General features: G+C 41.4%; 2 protein-coding genes across 13 annotated transcripts in view; one reads left to right on the forward strand and one right to left on the reverse strand.

Moving 5' to 3' along the window:
• The first annotated feature begins 2,415 nt into the window (after nt 1-2,415).
• The window catches only part of LOC308470976 (UPF0450 protein C17orf58 homolog), a 31,422-nt gene continuing 7,830 nt past the window's right edge, over nt 2,416-26,007 (forward strand). Inside the window, exons 1-6 of one of the 2 annotated variants that reach the window (XM_080994740.1) lie at nt 2,418-2,574; nt 9,239-9,847; nt 12,779-12,859; nt 13,751-13,942; nt 14,790-14,976; nt 15,975-17,080. In XM_080994740.1, coding sequence (XP_080850866.1) covers nt 2,511-2,574; nt 9,239-9,847; nt 12,779-12,859; nt 13,751-13,942; nt 14,790-14,976; nt 15,975-16,008 — 1,167 coding nt within the window. In that variant the 5' untranslated portion in view covers nt 2,418-2,510 and the 3' untranslated portion in view covers nt 16,009-17,080. Of the gene's footprint in view, nt 2,575-9,238; nt 9,848-12,778; nt 12,860-13,750; nt 13,943-14,789; nt 14,977-15,974; nt 17,081-26,007 lie in introns of those variants that run through there. The other variant, XM_080994739.1, reaches the window with a different exon arrangement.
• The window catches only part of BPTF (bromodomain PHD finger transcription factor), a 63,258-nt gene continuing 58,106 nt past the window's right edge, over nt 20,856-26,007 (reverse strand). For 10 of the 11 annotated variants that reach the window (XM_080994307.1, XM_080994315.1, XM_080994312.1 and 7 more), the window contains 2 exons: nt 23,442-23,628; nt 20,856-21,774 (listed from right to left, as the gene is read on the reverse strand). In XM_080994307.1, coding sequence (XP_080850433.1) covers nt 21,738-21,774; nt 23,442-23,628 — 224 coding nt within the window. In that variant the 3' untranslated portion in view covers nt 20,856-21,737. Of the gene's footprint in view, nt 22,441-23,441; nt 23,629-26,007 lie in introns of all 11 variants that reach the window. The other variant, XM_080994310.1, reaches the window with a different exon arrangement.

Here is a 26,007-nt window from a genome sequence, read left to right on the forward strand (position 1 = left end):
TACTATTTATATTATGGACTCTCTTTCCTTGGAGGTCTTTAAACTGAGGTTGGATGGTTATCTGTCATGGATGCTCTAGCTGAGATTCCTGCGTTGCAGGGGGTTAGACTAGATGACCCTTGGGTCCCTTCCAACTCTTAAGATTCTATGATATCAGCAGCCTTCAAGCTGCCATCCCATTCAGTAAGCAAACTAGCTTTATTGTCACATCTTTACATACTACTGCTGGATGATCACCTTCCATTTGCCAGTTCACCTACTCCAAAGGGAAGAAAAGGGGCGGGGGACCAGACACTGCTGAATATCACAGCTGTTGCCAGCTGTGTTTTGCTGGGCAGCAGAAAAGGGTTTTCTCCTTGGCCTGCCCTTGTATCCACTCAGCTACCAAGTGCTATTGCGACATCACAAGCAGTCTGCAGCCAATGGCGACAGCTGGGGAGGCATCATCCTAAACCAGTGTTTCCCAAACTTGGGTCTCCCGCTGTTTTTGGACTACAACTCCCATCATCCCTAATCTAGCAAGACCAGTGGTCAGAGATGATGGGAATTGTAGTCCAAAAACAGGTGGACCCACATTTTGGAAACACTGCTTTAAAGGAACTGGTCTAATCCACTCAAACCTACCACAATTGTGGGTATACCTCTAGTGATTTCAAGTGTTATATGCACACACAGAGAGAGAGAGAGAGCCACACACACAATTTATATATATAGAGAGAGAAAGAGCGTGCGGAAACATCATAAAACTGCATTTTTTTGGAGGGATCCTTCCAGGGGCCGTAGGCCAGTGTTGGGCAGGGTCAGAGGCCCAGGGAAATGGAGCAACAACTCTTTATCTTTGTACTGTGGGCTCCATTCTGGCTGTACAAAAGGCCAGAGGTTTCCATGGCCCCGATGCCTCTCAAATCAATTTCATCATGCCCCATAAGTAAATGGTCCTCTGCCTATCTTAGGACCGCCTGACACAATCAGTCACAAGATGCAGCACACACACAAACCCCAATTGAATGGCAATGCCTATTGATGTGGGGAAGGATTTTATTGGGGGGTCTTGAAGGGATCTCAGCCCTTAGGAATTGTCTCCTATGGGTGGGGGGAATCTTTGATGGGTGGGAGTTGTAGTTCAGCAACGTCTACACACCTGGTCTGTTTGGGGAGAGTTCCTATGGCGTTCCCTTGCTCCTTTCTGCATGGTACCACTATTTCAGTCTCCTCCTTCTTTCGACTAAACCTCAGTTCAATTAGTTTGCTTTTCGTTTTCCCTCTATTTGCCAAGATAGCTCATATATCTCCATTTTCTCTCATCTTCCTCTTTATACTGTTATTGGCAGCTGGAGGTACATCCCACAGCCCCAATGTTCCTCTTGCTATTCTTCCCATCCTCCAAAATCGTGTTTCTACTACTCTTATCTGGCTCCATCCGTCTCTCGCGGGCTGTTAAACTGTCACTGGTCTGTTAATAAATCCTTTCATCTCCATAAATGATCTCCCATAGCACTCAGAGGAAGTAGGATAACACTTTCCTTTTTTTTTTTGTATACGCCCCGTGATTCTAGTCCAAAGTGGTAATGGTTCTTTTTCAATATCTTATTTTTCTTCCTCTCCCGGTGAATCACATTTGATCTCTTATCTCCTTTCAATATTTCTTCAGCAGCAGCCATTAATCACCCCCTGTCCGTATTTCCAATTTTCTTTCCAAGTTTGAATATTGGCTCTGATTGTCTTCCTTCTTCTCTGCCAATCATTAATTATTATGGTTAATTGTAATATTCATTCCAGTTTGGCTTCTGTTTAATATTTTTTAGCGCTTTGGCAGTTTTCTTGATTCTTTTAGTCTCTTCTTTTCCTGTCCACCCCTCCCTGGATTATTTCAGGCCCTTGCTGCCATCATCGGACCAGGGTTAGTTGGAGGAAGATGCCCCTTGACAGGATTGCAGAGCCAGGCTGCTCCCAGGAACTGTGCCCTAAAGATGGCCAAGAGACTGATATTGATTAACTGGAAAAATAAAAGATACGATACCCGTTAATTGACTGGCATCACTCGCAACCTCTGAACTGACTGCTACTGGGCACACACTTAGATAAATATAATACCCAGAAGGATTTTATACAAATGCACTAGGCCATTAACCTTTACATAAGTATTAGGATAACAAAACTGTACCAGTTTCTAGAAGAACGTGTGGGAATGTTGCATAGTGCATTTTTGCACATTCTATTTTTTATATGTGTGTCTATGTTGTTCTTTCCCCCTCCCCCCCTTTACTTTTCCTCTGTAATTCTTTTAATGGAAATCGCTTCAATAAAATATAAGTAAATAAAACAAACGATGATGATAATAATAAAAAAAGCTGGGTCTTGCTCCAGGGAGTGACTGATTCCCGTTTCCCCTAAGGATGCCTCTCATTAGCATGAACAGGGGGAAGGGCCAAAAGAGAGAGAAAGGAAGAGAGAGAGAGAGAGAGAGACACTCTGGCTCCCTTGGAGTTTGGAAAAAGATTTCCTTCACAATGACATCCCCAGGTCTTTGGCTGCTGGGCTTCGCGTTGGGCTTCCCCTTCAGCTCTGGGGCAGGTAAGGTGTTGCCAACAGCCGAGGAGGCCCCGCGGGGACAGACACGCACTCACGCGCTTCCCTTCCTCCTGCCCAACTTTCGCCTGCACCAGCTGCAGCCCTTCCCACAGACGCGGAGGGAATTCGCCTCACAGAAAAGTCGTGCAGCTTTGCTGAGCAAAGTTGTGGCGCTTTATTATTATTAGCCAAAGCTGATGAGCTGCAATTATTATTATTATTATTATTATTATTATCATCATCATCATCATCATTATCCACAGTTATTGAGCTTTATTATTATTATTATTAGCCAAAGCTGATGAGCTGCTATTATTATTATTATTATTATTATTATTATTATCCACAGTTATTGAGCTTTATTATTATTATTATTATTATTGGCCAAAGCTGATGAGCTATTATTATTATTATCATCCACAGTTATTGAGCTTTATTATATTTATTATTATTATTATGATTATTGGCCAAAGTTGATGAGCCATTATTATTCTTATTCTTATCCACAGTTATTGAACTTTATTATTATTAATATTATTATTGGTCAGAGTTGTTGAGCTTTTATTATTCTTATTATTACTCACAATTATTGAGCTTTACTATTACAGTATTATTATCATCAGTGCTTTTTTCTAAAAAAAATGTTTAGGGGGGTACTCTCATTTTGACTCAAGAAAATCACCATTATGTAGTTCAGATCGGGAAAAATAAATACAGTAAATGGACAAAAGTACAAAGATTCGCAAATTGTTTAAGGGGTATGTGTACCCCTGCATCCCCTCAGAAAAACAGGACTGATTATTATTGCCCAAAGTTGTTGCGCTATTTAAATTATTATTATTATTATTATTGCTGCTCAAAGTTGTTGAGCTAATAATAATAATAATAATAATAATAATAATAGTCTTGCCCAAGGTTGTTGAGCTTTATTATTGGCCAAAGTTGTTGAGCTATTATTATTATTAATATCATTGCCCAAAGTTGTTGAGCTGTTATTATTATGCCAAAGTTGTTGAGCTGTTATTATTATGCCAAAGTTGTTGAGCTGTTATTATTATGCCAAAGTTGTTGAGCTTTTTTATTATTCTTATTATAACTATTGGCCAAAGTTGTTGAGAATGACGTTTTTGAGATATGTTCATGGAAAATCAGCAAAAACACCAACACAGGTTGCTGTACGTCCGGATTTTCACAGACATACCCCCGATTTCCAGCCAGACACCACTGCCGACTGCAGTATTCCGGCTGCGTCCGGAAGATTCCGGACTTGTGGCAACCCTCAAACCCCCCCCCCCCGAGCCTTGGGAAGGAACCTTTGCACCTGTGTGCGCGCCTGAGGGAGAAAAACTGTGCACCAGCCTCTGGCCTGTTTGGGATGTTAATTCTGTATATATATATATATATATATATATGTGTGTGTGTGTGTGTGTGTGTGTGTGTGTGTTTCTGGACTAGCAGAATAGAGACATCTATAAAAGTTGTCCCTTCCATGGCATCTAAATTAAGACAATTGGTGAGGTGGTGAGGCTGTAGGGTTGCCATATTTCAAGAAGTAGAAATCCAGACACAAAGAGTTGTTGAGCTTTTTTTGGACACACACACTTCTCGGTTCTGTTTGCGAAAACCTAGACAATTTGCCATTTTAAAATGAAAATCCCCCACCTGAATGGTAAATTTCATCTTTGGGACCCTGGACATGTTCAGGGGAAAACAGACATATGACAACCCTAGCGCAACAGGGACTATGACCATTTGTTCCTCACGCTGGCGAGATAGTGCAGCGAATCCTAAGCCTCCAGAGATAGGAGAGGAAGGGGGGGGGGGAAAGAAGAGAGAGATAAGAGAGAAAGAGAGAGAATTTGCAGAGGAGCTGCTTGACGCCTTCCCTAGCAACATAGCCTTCGACCGAGTGAGTCCATCTAGCCCATTGTTATCTGTACTGACTGAATAGCTCAGTTGGTTAATAATAAATCATCATAATCATAATCATTATCATCCTATTATTTGTACCCCACCCATCTGACTGGGTTGTCCCAGTCGCTCCGGGCAGCTTCCAACACACACATAGCTGTCAAGTGTCCCTTATTTGAAGGGACAGTCCCTTATTCCAGCGCCATGTCCCGCTGCTGTCCCTTATTGATAGATGTCCCTTAAATGTCCCTTAAATTATGTCCCTTAAATTTCAAAGGAAGCAGCTCCTCTCCCTCCCTCCCTGCCGGCCAGGGAGGAGGGAGGCTCCAACTGTGTTGCTTGCCTGTGTTGCTCACCCAATAAGAAGTCTAAGAACGACTGGGGGGTGGAGCTTGCATGCCTTGTGTGTGGCTAGTTAATGCAAGCTGAGGGGTTTTTTGAATGCTGGACGCCATTTTGTTGCACGTGCTGCTGCAAACTTTGCAGTGCAAAGCCAGGCCGGGGAGCCATCTTAAGTTGAGGCTGCATAGGCCTTGTGGTGCATGTGATTCAGATTCTATTCAGTTGAACCTCTGGTTACAAAGTTGGTTGGACAGTGTTCTCGAAGCTACCAGCATGAGTTTGACCAGACTGCAGGAGGACAGGAAGACTGGAGTGCCTGGAACAGGTGAGGCTGCAGGTCCCTTATTTTGACTGCTGGTCCCTTATTTTCAAGGCTGCTGGTCCCTTATTTTCAAATCTGTAAGTTGACAGCTATGAACACACATAAAAACATAATATGGAACTGATGATGTCAAGGTTGCAGGTTCGATCCTTGTATGGGGCAGCTGCATATTTCTGCTTTGCAAGGGGGTTAGACTAGATGACCGTCAGGGTCCCTTCCAACTCTATGATTCCAGCGTTTCGGGTGAAGGACATTCCCAGCTTGAGACCTGCTTCATCCCAGTTTAATTTTTTCCTCCCTTGTGCTTGGGCTAAACTTGCAGTCTTATGCATTCTTACTGGGGAATGAGCCTCACTGAACTCTATGTAAGCAATGCAGGGAGTAAACAATGCAAAGCAGACGGCTGTACTCCAAGTCACCTATGTGTATTTTATTTAAAATTAATGTATTAAAATTATTCACACAGAGACCCCTCTTCCTCCTCCTCCTAATATACATAGCTTAGTGACTATTTTAATATTCCACAGTTTAAAAATGCTTTTATATAAAATAAAATGTGTGGTTCTAGAATGAGGATGACGACGATACATTGTACACTTTGGGCATTCTTGCACTATGTTCATCAGTTTTGTGTGGGGAGGGGGACTCCAACAGGAAATTTTACCAAGCCTGGCAGCAGCACTCATAGATCTAGGGCTCCTTCTGATAGTGATAAGGATCCTGGAGATCCAGAAAAGTATAAAGCAGAATGCCTGTATTACATTCTTCTAGGTCAGAATTAGCTAGAGCGGATCAGGCCGAGTCAATCATTGCACAAGAGGGGAAGAGCTGTAATTGGAAATATAAAAAGATCAACATTTGCCTTTTTATCCTGCCTTTCCTCAAAGGACCTCCAAGCAGCATGCATTATTGGCTACCTCCCAAAACAACAACACACATATAAAAAACGTTCTGAAAATGCTTTTTCAAAAAAGCGTTTTTAAAAACACATTGAATTTTCCATAAGGCTCGCCATCGCCATCTAGTGTCACATTGTGTATTGCACTTCAAACGTACTTCAAACGTTTTATTTGCAGCTTTATAGCTGAGTCCCTTGTGAGGTTAGGTTAAGTTGAGAGAGAAAGTGACCAGCCCAAGTTCACTCACCGGTCTTTGGAGCTGAGCAGGGATTTGAATTCAGGGCTCCAGTTGCCAACACATTTAAAGCAGTATCATGGCCCTTTAAGCAGCCATGGCTTCTCCCAAAGTATCTTGGCAACGGTGGTTTGCTAAAAGTGCTGAGAATTGTTCAGAGGCCCCTATTCTCACAGAGCTACTGTTCTCATAGTTCTCAGGGAACAGGGATTGATTGTTAAACTACCCTGAGAATGGTAGCTATGTGAGGGGGAACAGGGGTCTCCTAGCAATTCTCAGCACCCACAACAAATTACAGTTCCCAGGATTCTTTGGGAGAAACCACAACTGTTTAGTGATAAAACGGAAGAGTCCTAGGCCCCATCTGCACTAAGGAAAGGTATATGATTCATTAGAACACCCTGGGATGAGACTGCGGTGAAATCTAAACACATTATTATTTTTTTAAAAAGCCATGAAAATGCTTTAAAAAAAAGTTTTGAAAAATACATTGAATTTTGCATTGCTCACCTTCGCCATCTAGTGTCACATTTGCATATTGTGCTTTGCAGCCCATTTAAAATGCTTATTTGCAGCTGTGTAGCTGAGTCCTGTGCAACCCTGAACTTTCCTTTTCGCACGGCATGCAGTTGGCCCTTGTGCATATGAACACTTAGCTCTACGGTAAATGGGGCACCCAAGAATATACGGACAGGAAAATTTTAATGTAAGCGCCATCTGATAAAAGCGCAACCCATTACATGACAACCTACCCCTTGGAATCACATGCGATGGACTAAAAAACAGAAGTGGTGGGTCTGTTCAATCAAAGGAGTGCAGGGTGGGGAGAAATGGGCATGGTTAGATGGAAAAGCCACCATTTGGCCTGCAAGGGATTTTCCTCTCCCTTCATGGCAATGTTCTGCCTTCGCAGGCAGTATCAGGGCAATCTTTACTCTCACCAGCTGTGGTCATGGGAAAGAGCATGTCAATGACGATGTCAACTGGCAAGAGACTTCAGAACTGGAGTTAAATCAGCAGACAGAATCAACAGTGGGAGTTGCGAATATTTGTTTGAGTATCTTATATATATAAATTCTCTATATTGACAATCTAAATGTGGGAAAGAAGGGTTGGAATAATGCAATCACCCACCCACAAACCTACAAACCATCCTGCCGGCAGGGTGGGGGGTGGGAAAGCTCATTCTCCATGGAACCGGCATAAAACCAGGTCTGGGAAGTTGCCCGTTTTGTATCGCCAGCTTGTGGCAGTAACAAAATACAACTGAGAGCTCACCATTGTTGGTTTTTTTAGCTTCCATTAGTAAAAAGGTCAAACCTCCCTAATAAACTTTCCTCTTATTCAGCTGCTAAGAAATAGGCTGCCTGCTATTATAATTGTGCATATTTTTTAACAAAATCACAGTTGCTTATCTACGTTGAGTTAAATTACTTGTATGAAGTATTTTGAATTCAAAGTTGTTAATATGTCCAAGCAGAGAGTTAACTTGACTGTGGATAAACCAGTTTCAAAGCTTAAACTGTGCTGTTATTTGCAAGCTGAAAGGGGAATACATAAAAGTTGGTTTCGGAGGCTGAGAATCCCAGAACTCCAAGTTCCTGAAGGTGAGGTGTTAAGCGTTCCTTCTCGGAAATCGATCCAAGCAATGAATGGGGCTTCTGAATAAACACAGTTAGGATCAGACTGTAATTTGTAACAAACAGCAGATGGGACATTGAAGTTCGGTTTTTAGGGTTCTCAGACAACTGCCTTTGCATCTTGGGGATCTAAATCTTAGGTAGAAGAATTATTCATCAATATGCAGAGCTGGTGACAGGGCTCAAGCAGAGCAGACGACATTGTCAACAGAGCTTCCTGTGGATGGGAAAATCAAATAGCCATGTTTGTCAGGGACTTTTAAACAATCGGACCAGGATGCAATGTGAACCCTGCTCCCCGGATGCTCCCTGGACATTCAGCATTCTTTTTTTAGAGAGGAGTTTGTTTATAAATCGTGCTTTTAATTTGTAATGAAAACAGGGGGGGAAATAATTCTAGGTTTCCATGCTTCCGCTTGTCCACAGCTGGGTTTTCTTTTTTTAAAGCACACAACGCAATACATTGTTCTGCAGCGCTGAGGCCTGAACTGGAAAGATGCTCAGCTAGCCTAACAGTTTCACCACAGTGGCAATTTAAAGTTATATGGAGGCTCTAAACAGGCTCCCCCCAGTCTTGTTTCCTCCAGTTGCCCAACTCCAGGGCCCTTGAGCATTGGTACTGCTGATTGCGGATGATGGGAGATGTTGATCTGGAGACCCCCAGGTTAGAGAAGATTTCTCTAGGGCGGTAGAAAATAGACGAATGCCGTTGAGTTTCTTCACTGGCATTCATGGATAGGGTAGTGTTTTAGGAACTAGAAGCTGGCACAAAATCAAATGTGGCTGCTGAGACCCGAGGACAGCTGCCCTGATGTAGCAGCTACCACTCAGTCCTGTTCTTCCAATGAAGTCCCTGAGCAAAATACGCCACACAAGGAAAAAGAGGAGAGGGAAAAGGCAGGCTAAGAAGTGGCTGGTCTGCTTATGATTTGCTTGTATAATTTGCATTTATTATTATTATTATTATTATTATTAATAATAATAATAATAGAATTTATATACCTCCCTATACCTGGAGGTTTACCAGATCCTTCAGAGGTAGCAGGACCATTTCAGCGGTGTACAGACGTACTGCCTGTAAAATGCTTAAAGGCAAATGCAGGGTAATCCCACGAACATCCATGAATCCCCCTTAACATCCCATTAGTCACCAACTTTGACTTCCACTAGGAAACTTAAATAAACACAGTCGTGCTCTTCTCCCATAGTACGTTAAGGCCTTGCCATAGAAGGGAAGAGTGATTGCTGCACCCATGGAACTTGGATCACTGCTCGAGTTGCATTTTAACCCCTCCCTCCCTCTCTCTCTCAAATGCAGGGCCCCTGCCATATGCTGGAAAGTCTATCCAGTCGTTCAGCAAAGACATGTATGGGTCCGTCGGCTCCACACCAAGCCAGAGTAAGTCTCCACTAAGAGGCGGCAGCACTGAGGACCAGACGCTGTCTCCAGAAGACCTGGGGAAAGGGAAAGTGGAACAGACGCACCTGCTGTCCCGGGACAAGAAGAAAAAGGTCAAATATTCAGTAGAGAACCACACAGGTTTAAGGAAGGAGCCCATTCAGGATGCCAAGGGCTTCCCTTCCCAGAGCCGCCAGGAGAGCCTTCTCCCCGCCATTAACTTCAGTCAAACAAACCGAATGCACACGGATAGGCTGCAACTGAAAGCAGCCAACAGCATCTCTGCCTACTTCCGGCCCCCTGCCTATTCCCAACGCCAGGGTAGATTGCTGGCAGAAGCTCACCCTTTCAAGAACGCAGGGTCAAGCCCCGGGCAACGTTCTGGAAGTTTGGATCGCCTCCATCGGCCTGGCAAGATCAGTCCCTATGACAAGCCCAGCCGTTTGCTCGGAAATGCCACCGATCCCTCCTGGCTCACCAACCGACAGGCGTCAAGCTTGGCATATCACCACAGTGTCTCAAAGAACGGTAAGGAAGCAGGGCTTTGCTGCTCACCTTAAGTCCATTTACAGCTTTAGGCGGCAATCCTAAACCCGCTCGCACTAGCTTGGGAGTGCCCCTGATTTTACTGGCGCCTACTTCCAAATAAGAGACGCGGGTGGCACTGTGGGTTAAACCACAGAGCCTAGGTCTTGCTGGTTAGAAGGTCAACAGTTCAAATCCCTGTGACAGGGTGAGCTCCCGTTGCTCGGTTCCTGCTCCTGTCAACCTAGCAGTTTGAAAGCACGTCAAAGTGCAAGTAGATCAATAGGTACCGCTCTGGTGGGAAAGTAAACGGCGTTTCCGTGCACTGCTCTGGTTCGCCAGAAGCGGCTTAGTCATGCTGGCCACATGACCTGGAAGCTGTACGCCGGCTCCCTCAGCCAATAAAGCGAGATGAGCGCCGCAACCCCAGAGTCGGGCACGACTGGACCCTAATGGTCAGGGGTCCCTTTACCTTTTTTACTTCCAAATAAGCATATGTACGATTAGGTTTTTAAGCTCAGAAGGTTGTGAGCCTTAATCAGACCTCCCATGTAAACAACAGCTCATTCATTTTCAGTTTATTCTATTGGATAATAGCGGCTTCGTTTCCCCTAGCATTTAAATACCACGCGCAATATATCCCACCGCAAGTAGTACGTACCATGGTAGCATCTGCCACTCCCAGTAGTAAATGCTGTAGTAAAAGGTGGTCAAATTAATGCTTTAAAACAGCCAGAGTAGTAAGTATATAAGCCGCTCGCTTCCTGCTTTTCATTTCAAAATAGCTGCGTGAACCCAGTACAGATCTGATCATTCCCCACATACTTATGCATTTGTCAGCTTAAGGCCCATTTATTTTTGCAGGCCTTTGGAGCATAGCAGGAGCTGTCTATTTGTCTAGGACTCAGCTATCCAACTGCAAATAAAACATTTTAAGTGTGCCTTAAGTGCAATATACAATGTGACACTAGATGGCAATTTCTGTGCACTCTGGTTTCTGTCATGGTGTCCCATTGCGCTAGAAGCAGTTTAGTCATGCTGGCCACATGACCTGGAAAGCTGTCTGGACAAATGCCTGCTCCCTTGGCCTGAAGAGCGAGATGAGCGCCACAACCCCAGAGTCGCCTTTGAGTGGACTTAACCATCCAGGGGTCCTTTACCTTTTACCTTTATACGATTGCACAGGAAAACAAAACACAGAATCTATATATGCAGCTGTGCTTGTTTGCTGTTAGCTTTCTGCCAGACAATGCAAGGCTTGAACACAGCCAACTAAGCTAATGGCTTTGAAAGGTCTGAGAAATAATGAAATTGGCAAGGCTGACAATGGAGCAAATGAATGAAAAAACAACAACTAGTTGTTAAATACATGACGACACGGGATTTGCTTCTTGATGAAAGTGTCTTGGCAGGCAACAAGCTTTACAGTTATTCCAACAGACAATTGAAAATTCATCTTGTTTTCTAAAACATATATTACCAGGAGAAACGAACTCTGGCTTGAATCCTGATGTTTTTTCTGTTAATGGAACAGAGCTCATGGTACATAATACGTTTCTACTCTCCACAGCCCCCTGCACTGTTTGTATATCTGGTCCCAGGGACCGGGCAACTATTGAGATTGGAGCAAGATGTTCCACAAAGTTCTGTAGGCGATGGAAATCGCTTCCCTCCTGTGCAAATGGAGGAACAACTTACATTTATGTGAAATTCAATGGATAATTAAGAAGTCAAAAACAAACTTCATTGGGGAAGGGAGGGAAACCAACCAGAATCATGCGGCAATTGTTTAGTTCATATGCAAATTAAACGTATGGATTTGGCAATTAATATGGGCTCAAGGTTTAGGAACAAAGTCTATGCCTGGTTTCAGCCTTTTGATAGTGTTTTGTTAGGCATTTGAAAGTATTATAAGGGTACAGTATTATAAGCACTGAATAGCCCCTGCCCCTGCTCTGGAAAAGCTGAAGCTGAACAAATTACTGCAGTGATTTCTTAATATGTTTTTTAAGCCGGAGAAGCAGCTGAAAATCTTAGTACAGGTACTACTTCCGGGTTAGCGGAGTCTGTAACCTGAAGCGTTTGTAACCCAAAGCATTTGTAACCCAAGGTACCACTGTATCACTTTAAAAATGCTCACATACCCCTTAATTTTCTGTGTGTAGTTCGTGTGTAGTCTGTGAAATGACTCAACTGTAGCTATTTAAACACATTCAAAATTCTGAAGGGATTGTGGAATCATAGAATTGTAGAGCTGTAAGGGACCCCAGATATCATCTAGTCCAACGGATTCTCTTCCTCAGCTTCCCACCTCTCCCTCCGTCTCTACGGAATTTCTTACACCCACAGGGGATCCTATCTTTTGCTCCACTGGGGAGAGACACTGCAGCCTCTGCAGATTCTCCAACTCTCCCTCTCCCTGTAAATGAGCCTTCTTTGGCTTCATGGGGAAAGAGGAAGGATGAAGCTCGCGGCTGCCATTCACTTTTTCATCTTTCTCTCTGGCTAAAGACCAGACATGCTGGGAGCCTCAATGATGCTCCTCTCCAGGCTTCAGCCTGGGCAGAAACCCTCGCTAGAAACCTTTAAAGTTCGCTTTTCAACTCAAGTTTCTCTGCTGTGTGAGATCTGTTGCGTTTGGGGCTTCTGAATGCCTCTGCACACGAGTTTTTTTTTTGTTCCAATATTTTTTTGAGAGAGGAAAAAAAATCCAATTAGTGCATCAGGTCAGCATTCTGATATCACAACAGGAGGTACTGGAAGCTTGGTGGTTGCTAGAACACCCTAGGAAAATGAGTGTTTTCAGAGCCATTAACAAACTGGTCTGTTCCACTGCTTAGTTGCTCGGGTAATACGGGCTTCCATTCCTTCCTGCTACGGAGCTGCTCAGCGTTAACTTTCTGTACATCCATGGGACTCTTGTTCTTGCTCTAGATGCTGACAATACAGAAGTGTGCCTGACAGACTGCAGGAGGGAACATGAAGAGGTGGAGGCGTTTTGCAGCAGCGAATTTGGTAAGATCACCCAGCTCCAACTAAATCAGTCATACTTTGGTTACATACAAGTATTACGTCTGTTACAACTGTTTTCTAGCACTCCCAAAAGAGTTTTCTTTCCACCCAAGAGAGGAGTTGTCCCTCTTTCCAGAGTCAGGGCTAGCACAAGCCTCCAACTTACTTGGCCACAGCGAATGTTAACGTTCTAGTTTTATCATTGCCATTGATAACATTATTGTCAACCCAAAAAGGGCAGAGTAGAAATATAGATACACATGGAAATACATTTCAGAGTACTCAGTAGTAGTTTTTATCTCTGCTCATGCTCTTACAAAGTGCTCCTTGACATGCTTTTACTTTTAAACACCTAAGACACCTGGGGCCCCATCTCTTTGCCTCCCCCCCAAGTAATTTTTTGGTCTGGTTTTTAGCATACCTAAAATCCCTTTGCTTGTTAGGGGCTACCCCACTATTTTGCATCGTTAGTGCTGCTTGGATCTTTATCCAGCATGGGTACTGTAAAATGGCTTTATTTCTTCAGCAGATGGGAAGGGCACATTGAGACAGAAATCTGTTTTAGTTGTGGTTTGCAGAGGCTGCAATTTATCAGGCTGTATTTTTGAATACCCACATATTCAAAATACTTTCCCCCCCAGGTCGGCCTCATATTTTACTATGAATAATGTATTCAGTCGTTGAATTAAACTCACCAATTGTAAATTTTTACTAGTTTTATTAGTTCTAACTTTGACATTTTAATTAGTTTTTGTGCTGTTTTTTATTGTGGTGGGCACTGTGCAGCTAACTTATATTGAAAAATAGTTTATAGAGTGTTACAAGCAGCTTCAAACAATTGAAAAATCAGTACCGGCTAGCTATCAATTACGTGCTCCTCTCTTTTTTTAAAAGTGGTGAATGGGATTGTTCATGATGTCATCATGGTTCATAAAGGAACGAGTTTGGTGACACTCTTGGTGAGCAGCAATGGACTGTACAAGATAAATCGCCTGTACTTCACCCCTGATGGCTTCTTCTTACGAGTTCATATGATGGTTGTGAATACCTTGAACTGCAGTAAACCCTGTCCGGACTTTAAACTTGGTAATGTACCACAGCCTTTTCTCTTCTAACTCAGCCCATGTTAGCAGGGCCAGGCAAGGAGACACGAAAAAATAAAATACAGACACAATGTGTTAATTTTTGCTAAAGAAACTTCCCTAGTTCTTTTACAACAGTGTTTTCCGAACTTGGATCTCCAGCTGTTTTCAGACTACAATTCCCATCATCCCTGACCACTGGTCCTGTTAGCTAGGGATGATGGGAGTTGTAGTCCCAAAACAGCTGGAGACCCAAGTTTGGGAAACCTTGCCAGAAAGACAGGAAGCTGCCTTATACTAACTCTCCAGGGTTTCAGACATATTTCTCTCCTTGATCTACCTGGAAATAGATACCTGCAACCTTCTGCATACAATGCAGATGTTCTTGCACCGAGCTACTTAACATTCCCGCCACATCATTCAAAAGCCACTCAAGTTGTGTATACAGTATTTTAGATTTTAATTACACCAATTGGTTGTTGTTGTTTTTTTAAAAGTGTGAGGTTTCTATTTCCTCAAAGCTTCTTGAGTTAATCAAACCGAGCTTATTGCATACGGTATTAGGTAATGAACAACAAATGGCCCTTGCGGTTATGGTCCCCTGGCCTCAGCTAATGCCATTTTGGCAAGTTAAACACGAGTGCTGTTAATATGGGGTCCCTCAGCTCGGGTTTTAAACAGGAAGATGGAATACTAATACTGCTGAAGACTTGGTTGGCGATGCCAACCTCTCAGGTATTAATTAGCCGCATAATCAAGTTAACTGTAAAATGCAGAACCTCAAAATGTGCTCTGCACCACGCTCGCTGCCGAACATCAAGAAGGCACCCATGATGCTTGTTATTTTGCAGGAAGCAGATACATAACGATGGGTCAGATCTACCACAGGAGAAGACAGCTGCCGGCAGTTCTTCAAGAGCATGTCAGAGGGCACCTGAGGCCAGGAGATGGGCTGCTTTGGAGGGGCAACAGCTACATGAAAAGGTTCAACAGAAGGCGGCATCAGAAAGTTCAACAGGCAGCTCACACCAAATGTGGGTGAGGATGTACAGCTCCTCTGGGACTGAAGCAGGTTTGCAGCTGTTAATTAGAAGCAGCCATGGCTTTTCCAGCTTCTCTGGAAAAAGGCTCCAGGTCCTGCCTAAATGGTGGGAGGTTTTTTGTTCCTTTTGCTGTGACACCCTAATGACTAACCAGGTTATCGAGACATGAGCTTTCATTGGCTTCAGTAATCTACCAACCAACACAAAATCCACAACAAACCTGTTTGCATCTCAAGATTGAGCTGCGATTCTGGAATTTACTACTGTTCATGGTCAACGCATGCTTTGAGTTTCTTACTCCCTTTCCTGTTTATAATGTACTTTCACAGCTGTATTTCTACCTGTCTCTAACCATAGTCCTTCAGTGGATTACATATTTCATCAAAACTGATTATTTTCATCTCCTGGGCAAGTTGCTACAGGTGCAAATCAACATGACAAGAACAGTTCTAAGCTGAAGATTTATGCGAAAACGATGAAACGTGATAATATAGGCACACTTGCTTCTTACCAGGCATCTTCCAGGTTGTGGCCTGAATAATTTCATTCTCAATTCTTAAAATTAAATCAAGTTTAGGCATCTAGCTATTCCAATTAGCTTGCCTGCTATGTACTTTGCTTGATCAAAACTACGGTTTGTTATTATCCAAACTCTGCAATGAACAGCATAGGAAATGCAAGCAGTCTACAAAAACCTCTCAGATGGAAAATCAAATGATGGCTGAAGTTGCCAGCAATATGCATGCTTCCATGAGAAACCAACAGTTTTGGGCATTAATATTGGGGAGTTCACGTTTTAAAATATGATACATTCTTTGGCACGATCAGAAATGCATGTGATTAAAAATAAACAACGTGTAGAATTTTAGCTACAAGTAAACCTGCTTATGGAATTGGGCTTTCCCAATTCCACATCCCCACTATAGTACTTTGGAGAGTGGGTTTTTAGCACAAGTCATGCTATTATTTACTTTCCTTTTTGCTTGTTAACAGAAGTAATTTATGGTGGGAGTTTCTGCTGACCTGAGAGTACACAAAGCTTATGCAGACATATTCATCCTCAAGTTCAAATTTAATAGCCACGAACTAAGCAGAACATTGGGTGAATGTTGTAGCTTTCAGGCCAGAAGGTAAGTGTCTTCTGTTAATAGATATTTTTCCCCAGGCAATTGTACAAAGAAATTAGGCACATATAAATCATAAGCAAAAATGCAAAGAGTTATCTGCTTTTGGGGCAGTTTCATGACTGATCTCACAAAGGCAACTGCCTTATGTAGAAAACAATGCATTCAAACATTTCGAGGAAACATAGAGAGTTGATAACTGAATGTTTCGCGAAAACTAGGCCTATGTTCTCAACAACAGCAATGTCTCCAAGATGTAGTTACTATTAAGAGAAAGCAATATTGTTATCAGAATGCTCCAATTTAGTAACGGCATATGTATGCAATGGAAAAAAATGCAGCTCTTCGGCTCAAGTTTCAGAAGAAAAAAAAGACCGCTTGATGAGAGATGGAAAGGGAATGGAAGGCTTCATAAGCACTCTCTGCCATTGTAGGGTTTCGGTGTTTTTTAAAAAAGCTCTGACTGGAATTACCTAGGAGAGCTGCAACCTTATACCAGCAAAACAATTCAAAAATGTCTCCTCGTTAGATCTGTCATGATTTCATAACAGGTTAATGCATTTTATTAATGGAAGGAAAGGAGTTGGTTCAGATTGTGTGGGGAAATGGCACACTTACAATCAAGATGTCAGAATTGAATTTTTTCCAAGATATCTTGAATGAAGGCATTTTATTTTGTCAAAAGGAGACTTCCTGGCAGCAGCCCAGACCAGTGGGAGGACAGGGGGCAGCCTGCATACAACTATTCCCTACATTTATTCCATTAGACTATTTTCTATAATTAACTCAAATCTAAATGCCTACGATGCCAGATTCTTCCATTACCAGCGGAAAGGATGAGCTGTTATAGGACCAGTGTAGTTTTAAAACTTGCTTCCTAGAAAAGACGAATACCTATTTTGATTATATCAGTATGAAGTAGCTATTAATGTACCTGTATTAAACTAATTATAAAAATGATGTTCAGAGATCCTCTTAATTACTTTGCAGAGCTTGCTGCTTTGGAGAGCTTAGTTCTACTTCCATGGCATTTTATTCTTGTGTGTGTGAGAGAGGTCTTTCCTAAAGCCTCATGACTTCATGACCAAGCTGAGATTTGAACTGGGGATTTCCTGTAATGCAAGCGCTTGGTACAATCCTATACACTAAAACACTTAGTAAATCCTCTAGGACAGACTTCTGAGTAAACGTGTTTAAGATGTGTCTATCTTTTCCTAACATTCAAACACTCCGATAAGGATTAGTGCTACATATACTGAAGTTTGATGAAAGCAGACTTGGAGGTGAAGAGAGTAACATTAAAATGCACCAATAGCTGGTGAACTCAACCCTTTGCTTTATCTGAAATGTTTGGCTTTTGTGTGTGTTTATTTTCTTTGGAAATGCAACTCAACAGATTCCTTGTTTACAATGTAAACTTGTAAAAGCATCTGAAACTCCAAACATACTTCTTCCCAGCAGTTTTGAAAATGCTGTTTTGCATGATGTGGTAAGAACAGGTAAACTCCCCTCATTTCTGCCTCTCGATTCGTTATGAGTTGGAAAACGAAAGGAGTGACATCTCTGTCCATATCTGCCTATGTAAATTTCTTTGGAGAGTACTATTCCCCCTTTAACATGGGGATGTTAGCTAATTTCCTACGTATTTTCCTACGTATATTCCTACGTAATTTCCAGTATTAGCTAATTTCCTACGTAGTCAGACTAATATGTCTAACGGTACATGACATGAAAAACTATGGTGAAATATAGTTGCTTCTCTTCCTTGCTTTTAGCGTATTGTCATGAGATAAATACTTGAAAACACTGGCTGCATTTCAGCTTAGGTTTGTTCTCTTTCTGTGAAAAAGACAACTCTGGTTGTACTTGCACTTACCTTTTTCCTCCCAGCGGTATCTAGATTGGATTCTTGTACCCACAGTAACTAGTTCACTTTGGGTGTGTTTACACAGTATGTTCTTCCAAGATGTAACCACTTCTACCTGCTGCGGGACTGTGCACTGAGAAAAGGAGCTAGCATACTATCCAACGTTCACGACACAGTAGTTATATTTATTATGAGTAAAACCCCACCAAATGTCATTAATAAAACTCTGGAAAATGTTCCTGCGGATTTACATGCCAATTACTAAGAAGAGAATTACTTCAAAGTAAAATAAAATTTAGAAGTGCTGTTGATGTGAAATCAAAAGTAAGTCGTGCTCCACTAAATGTAACAGAACAATGGCTGCCTTTGGATGTAATGCTAAACCGTGATTTAGCACTAAAAGGAAAAGCCTAGCCTCCCTCCTGGGCTCTCCTGCCATGCAGCTAAGGTTTTAAATTAACCAAGGCTTCATGTGTTGTCCAAACCAAGGATCATGGTTTAACACTAATTATGCTTACCTTCAAAACTAAGAACTGCAAACCGTGGGTTACGAAGTGGGCCTGTTTAACCATAAAGGTAAAGGGACCCTTGACCATTAGGTCCAGCCATGGCCGACTCTGGGGTTGTGACGCTCATCTCGCTTTACTGGCCGAGGGAGCCGATGTACAGCTTCTGGGTCACGTGGCCAGCATGACTAAGCCACTTCTGGCCGTTTACCTTCCTGCCGGAGCGGTACCTATTTATCTACTTGCACTTTGACATGCTTTTGAACTGCTAGGTTGGCAGGAGCAGGGCCTGCCATAGTTTGTGTTAAATCATGACCCTCAGGTTAACTGTGATCCAGAGTTAACTATAAGCAGAAGCAAAAGCTTCCAAACCTCTGCTCTCAGCCATGTGGAAGGGTATGTGGTAGCCCAGGAGGCTAGGCTTATTCTCAAAGCTCTAAAACATGATTTAGTGTTATGTCTGAATGCAGTCAACCTTTAAGATTGGTAAAATAAAATGGTTGACTATGCAACTTAAAACATGTATTTTTGTTTAAAAAAATGTTTAAGAGACCAGTTGTATATGGTCATTGCTTACAGTGATCATTCATTAAAATCCACTAAATGTTGTGTTTTGCCACAGTGGTAGAAATGTTCTGCAGCTGTTCAAAGCCAAACCATTCCAACTTGAGACTCCATAAATAGGCCGTAACCCGTCACAAAACAAAGCACCTAATGAGAAGCTTTTGAACTCCATTTAGACATGGAACACCAAATCCTTCAATTTGACTGAGGAGCTGCGATTAAAAAGGGACGTCAGCTGGCTCATTTTACATAATACCCATGTTAAAGAGATATGTCTCAGTAAGTGAACATACATTCTGGAGTTTTAATAATGCACTGAGATGTTCGGAAACAAATCAAATATTCTGCACATTGTTTCATTAAAAAAAACTGAGTAAAGTATAATTTTCTTTATTCCTTTTACAGAAGTGGTATTTAAAATGTACACACATTACACTGGCTCATAAATAAAACTTTTTCAAAAAAAACCCAAAAAACTAAGAATTACCATAGTAGTTACAGCTAAGAATTGTCTTCATATATTACAAAGCAGTAGGAAAAATGATGAGGCTTGGTAAAAAGTGTATGAAAGTAGCATTTTCCTCATTTCATAATTATTTATATGAAAAATTCCCCCAAGAATTACTGCACAGTATGGCAATGCCAAGTGCTACATATGTTATTTTAAACAACTGATGTTTCATTAGGAATTCCACCAAATCTGATGTCCAACAACATTCCTTTATTTGTCTAAGATGAAATGCCCTATTATGTACAAAAAAGTTATTCTTCAGTTTGTCACAATTTGTTAAAAACAGTGCTCTATTGCCTACGGGTAAGAAAGTTCATTTCTCAACATGTTTTTTTTTCTTCAGTGTCAGCCATATGTACGAATAATACAGAAATATTGTGAAGAGACAATATCTGTAGGATTAAGGATGAAAATTCTCCTGTTTTTATAAACATAATGCATACAATATGTAGCATATTTTTTTGTAAAAAGTCCTAAGACAACATAGCCTAAAACACAAATACTCTTTTTTTCCTATCTTCTAAGAAGCATAAATGGATGCTCTTTTCACAATGAACAATTAACTTCCTTTTGATTTCACATTGGTTAAAATGACAGCATCTATATACAAAAGCGAAGGCTTTCGTAGAGAAAATTAACCCCAAAGTATTTGTACACCTGAGCCTGTACTTAGTAAGAAAATTGTGGTTGATCGCAATGTCTAAGAAAGTAACAGAAAAAGGTTCTTGCATAGCAGGGTGAAGTTAAACCCAAGGAAAGCTTATCCATAATCAGATAAATTCCAGATCACAGAAGGGCAAAATTGTGAATTAGTGCAAAATCTAGTTAACACAGGTGTAGAGCTACCAAAACCAACTGCTGCTGGTTTATAATATACATATTTAAACTGTCATCAACAGCAGGTGTGATTGGTTGGGAAAGTAATTTTTAAAAAATCTGCAAAGCCTCTCTTTCTGTTGGCTTTCATCTTTTTACACACCTTTCCTAGTAAAGAAGCCACAAAAATGAAACACAGTTTTGAGACCGTTATTTATCCTGACATGATCATTTGCTCCATGTTATCTCACTTAGCAATGGACAATGACAACTCTTACACAACTCCTTCATCATCAAGGCAAAAGTTGTGGCACCACAGTAGAATTTTATTACATTTGATTCAACATAAGGAAAACCACGCTGAGAGGTTAGTCCACGTTCCTACTTTTCCCTTCCATACTATCTCAGGATTGTTAACAGTTCAGAACAAACCTCCGAAACCTCACGAACAGGTTAGCGAACATTCAAAAGACACCTACATCTGTGGAGAGAACAATGATCTCCATTTATTTTGTTTCATATACATCCATATTTTGAATTTTTAATACAAAAAGGAGAAGGGGGAAAAAAAATTAAAATCTGACAAATGTTTACAAACAAGATACCTTCAAATAGATTTTACTCGTATCAGTCCGGTGCAGAGTAAATGACAAATTGTACTGTTATATTCAAGGCAACAAAGTCTGTAGTACATGACCACTTAGCCCAACTTTTATGCAAGCTTAATTGTTTTCTTCTACCATGAACGATAAACTCATTGTTGATTCCCAGTTTGTTTGTGCACATGTGTACATAGCAGCTCCTTTCATAGAAAGAAAAGACATTTAGAGGTCATCTTGTACTTTTAGCTACAGGAACCATGGTAAGATACAGAATGGGTTACATTTAACCAGAGCTGGGGCTTATAAGAAAGAAAGAAAAAGCTGACAAATGAGGGCAGCAATAAAAAAGCGTCCTTTTGCAACAATAAATAAATACAGTCAAAACTTCTCTGTGTGGACTTTAAACCAGCTTCTTCACTGAAGAACAGATGTGGCATTTCTATGGGGTTAAGGACTTGACCCCATTTTACTGTATCTTGTTTTCTCTCGCTTGTTTTCCTCTCTCGTCCTTTAATAAAACGTTTTCCTGTTTCTGTCACAATTTGATCTTGACAAGAAAACGATGCTGCTGAATTTCATTCTTTTGTCCTTTGGACAAAATCAAGCCAAGAATATAATCTGATGCGACTGATAAAAATGCAGTTTACATCAAGACTTGTCAGGACGCCCTGACTTAAAAACCTCTGGCTTTGCCAATTAAAAAATAAAAATAAAAAATTCAGACAACCAGATTCTTGCTCTTTGTGTTAGGGTAACACGTGGAACTTTAAGAAGTTGTAGACTGCAGTTTGTTGTTATGAGACCTGCAGAATGCAGAAAAGGGGAACAATTAAGCACCCTTCATTTAAAGAGATCTCAGTTGTTTCAAGTGGATGCCAAGGGCCTGTCACTCAGCTGGAAATGCAGCCATGCTGCTGTTCCCGTTCATCTTTCAAAGGCAAACAGCATATACAGAAAGAACCTTTCTCTACATAACCACTTTCAGTTGTGTATAAAAGCACATGATGTTCAATGGAAATATAAAAATAATAATCCAGAAATGTCACATGATACTCAGAGTGAGGTACATATTAATTATATGTAGCCAATTTATATTGCTTTTGGAGATGTTTAGAGAAAAGTATATTTATTGGCAGAACATGAATTTAAAATATCACATTTTGGTTAGAATTCATCAAAACCTCTTTTGGGAGTTTTTTTTTTTTATTAAAACTGATTATTACATAGCTTCCACTGCTATTACTGGACTTCATTTTGACACAGTATTCAAAGAACGGATCATTTTATTTTCTGACATAGCTGCTAGCCAATGGCAGCTTCCACATTAAAGCGCAGTTTAAAAGCGAACAGCAAGTATGGATCTGTTTTTGTTTTAAAAAAGTGATTTAATGACATGGGGTACAATGAAAAATAAGCCAAACATCCAGTTCTGATTCCAGTTAGAAAGGTCAGACTAAAGTTATCACAATCTGCAAAAAAAGAACATGGGTGGTGTAAATGAAGCAGCAATGAGAATCACAGTAAGTGCTGGTAATAAAATAAAGGATGAGACAAAACTAATGACAATCTGAATGAATGTCAACTCAACTGCTGCTTTCCGCTCATGTTACTATTGCCTTATTTTGGCCTTGCTGGAAAACTACCGCAAATGAAATGCAAGAGCACCTACAGATACAGTAAGCATCAGGGAGCAACGGTGCTGCGGCAGAAGTCAACCTTCTCAACCTTTGCACTACTGATCTTTAAAGCAACAGGGGAAGGGCTGGAGCAGACACAGACAACATCACTGAGAATCACCCTCATTCCCCACTAAAAGTGACTCTCATTCTCCTGGAACCAGGCACTCTCCACGAATTTCTTCACTAGAGGGAAACCAAGCGTACGATTAAGTCAACGTTGGGCCCTTAGATCTCCTTGGTTTATAACCGAAGAGTTCATCAGCAGGTACTTTGTTCTGCTGTATTTGTAATATAAAATGAAAAATCTTTAGCACTTTCGACAGGAAGCAAGTCCCACCGATTCCTGAGCACACACCCCGAGACTGATAGACCTTTGGGGGCACAATCTGCCTAGGTAGCCAAAAAGGGTTTTTGCCTGCCACTCCCAATATTCAAAGGCGCTATGCAAATTTTACACCCTCCTCATTATACCGTACACCATTTATGATTTAAACAAAACTGCTCTGCCATTTCACGAGGATTGCACAATCGGTTTGACAAAACCTTAAGCTAGTCGTGCACTCGTTCTACGTTCACTGCTGAAGGTTCACTTTCACAGCAAAATGTGCGGGGAGAACCAGACATTTAAAAAGTTGAGCATATAAATTGTTAGCAATAAACATGATAATAGAACATTTAATAGCATATAAATTGCATATAAATAGCATATAATAGCATATAAATTGTTAGCAATAAACATGATAATAGAACATTTAATAGAAAAGCGTGCTAAGGGGGAAATGGCTACTTACCTGCTTGCTTTGAATCCTTTTAGTTTCTGTACAAAGAATGATTCGAGAACCTCTGCACACTGATAAAAAGGGGAATCACTTGGATTGTAGTAACGACAGTTATCAAAAATTTTGGTCATGTCAGCCACAAACTCGGTCACCTTCTTGTAGTAACGTTTCAGTATTCTTTCTTCCATGGTGGAAAGGTCTTCAAAGTAAACAAAGGTGTTTTTTTAATTAAATAAAAAAAAAACACAAGATGTCAGTAACCTATAGAATTCATCTCATACACTGAAAACAAGTAAGAAAAGCAACAGTTTATAACAGTTAGTAATAGGAAGGTGGAGTAGAGAACAGGATGGAGAAGGGGAGGGGAATGTATTATCGTTAGCTACAAATATGCAGATTTTTAAGAAATCCATGAAGTCACTGTGGAGAATTTAATAAGCTCGCTGACATTCCTAATGGAGATCACTTGGTTTTTATACCCTTAATTTTCAGCTTTGGCTTTCCTCATTTTTTTATCACTCAAAGCAATTAGTGCACATAAACATGCTTAATTTGCAGCTCATCTACTCCTGCTGACTGCTCCCTATTTCAATTAATAACCTTGGTTGACTGCTTCAATTAGTTGTCACTGAAATGCACATGCAATCACACAAAGAGCAGACTGTGATGAAGGACCCAGTTCTGTAACTGCCATAGTAACAACCAAGCACAAAATGAAAGCGGCGAAAAGGAGAAAGAGGGTACGCGTACACCTTCTTGTCACAAGAAAATAGTGATAAATAATAGTCAGGAAATAGAAACATTTCTCAAATTCTACGTGAACAGTATTTCCTCAACATACACTTGCTATCACAAACTATGCAAAACTTTTTTATTATTATTAAAAACTTGCTCTAGTGGAAGTCCTTGCACAGGCTTCTGCTAGTGGGACTTGTTAGTTGAATCCTGCAGTTTGAGTAGGAAATCAGATTAAAATATGCTTAGGTAGGACCAAATTTATTCCTAATTCAGAATATAGAATTAGCATATGAACTTTAACTTATTTAGGGCACAACCTGCCAGACATTAGAGCTAGGCCAAGCACAGATGTAGATTTATCTATGTAACTAAGACTGCTTTACTCTAAGTTAACAGTGCTGTCGCACAGATGTCCTGCTAGTGGTCTTTCAATAAGCTTCTGGTTGGCCACCGTGAGACCATGTTGCTGGCCTTTGGCCAGACCCAGCACGACTCTTCTTTTGTTCTTAACGTCAGGATCTCTGTTAGAAGACTTTAAGGCACTGGGGACAGGTTATTTGAAAGACCATGTTCTCTCACATTGTCTGTCACCTTTGCTCTTCTGCCTTCACAGACACCACTGACTGGGCCACAGAAGAGGGCCTGATTTGGTGGTGGCATCAAGGACGAGGACATCCCTTCCACTCAAAGTTTGGTTGGCTCCGTGTTTTATAGCAAACATCCAGACATCCTCATTTTGTCAGGATTTGGGGTTATTCTAACTTTGTACCCTACACTTACAAATGGCTTTCATGTTGCACTGTTTTCTAATTCTTAGTTATGCTTTATTACAATGTCACTGAAATTTTATTTTGTGTGTGTGTGTGTGTATTTGTTTTCAAACCATATGGTGAGTCACCATGGTGACCCTTGTAGTAGAAAAGTGGGATACAACTCTCTTTTTTAAACAATTTTAATTGGTTTTTAAACAAATACAAATACAATAACCATTAAACACTTATCCAGCAGTACATCGAAGGGTGCATGTTTTATCCATTGTCTCTAGACATGCACTTACACATTCAACACTCAAACATAATCACTTAATATAACCGCTCCACTGAGAATATTGAATGGCTGGTATAAGAAAGTCTTGATTTTGTTCATTAACATACCATATTTTTTGCTCTATAGGATGCACCGGACCATAGGAGGGGGAGAACAGGGAAAAAAAAATCTCCCCCTCTCGGCTCAGCGCCCCCTCAGCGAAGCGGCAGGAGAAACAGAGCCCCTTCCATTTCTCCTCCCGCTTCGCTGAAGGGGCGCTGAGCAGAGAGGGAAAACTGTGCAGCGCCTCTCCAGCGAAGCGAAGCCTGGAGAGCAAGAGGGATTGGTGTGCACCGACCCCTCTCGCTCTCCAGGCTTCAGGTGGCTATCCGCAAGCCTTTGGAGCGCGGTGGGAACTCCTGCTGTGCTCTGAAGGCTTGCGGATAGCTGCCCGAAGCCCCCGGAGCGCAGTGGGAGTTCACGCTGCGCTCAGGGGCCTTCAGCGAAAGCAACGCGAAACCTCCGGAGTGCGGGGGAGCTCTCCCTCTGCGCTTCGGAGGCTTCGCGTTGCTATCGCTGAAGCCAAAGAGCCTGCATTCGCTCCATAGGACGCACACACATTTCCCCTTAATTTTTGGAGGGGGGAAAGTGCGTCCTATAGGGCGAAAAATACAGTAGTTAAGGAAAGGGGTCCACATTTCCTGGAAGGTGTCTCTCTTTGTTGTGCCTTTAACTGCTCTCCTGTGTCTGATGAGACACTCAGAAATGGCTATATCCCAGATGTTATTTTTACAAATCTCTTTAAGGAATCTAA

This window comes from Podarcis pityusensis, assembly GCF_964106645.2.
Source record: "Podarcis pityusensis genome assembly, chromosome: 2".
NCBI lineage: Eukaryota > Metazoa > Chordata > Lepidosauria > Squamata > Lacertidae > Podarcis > Podarcis pityusensis.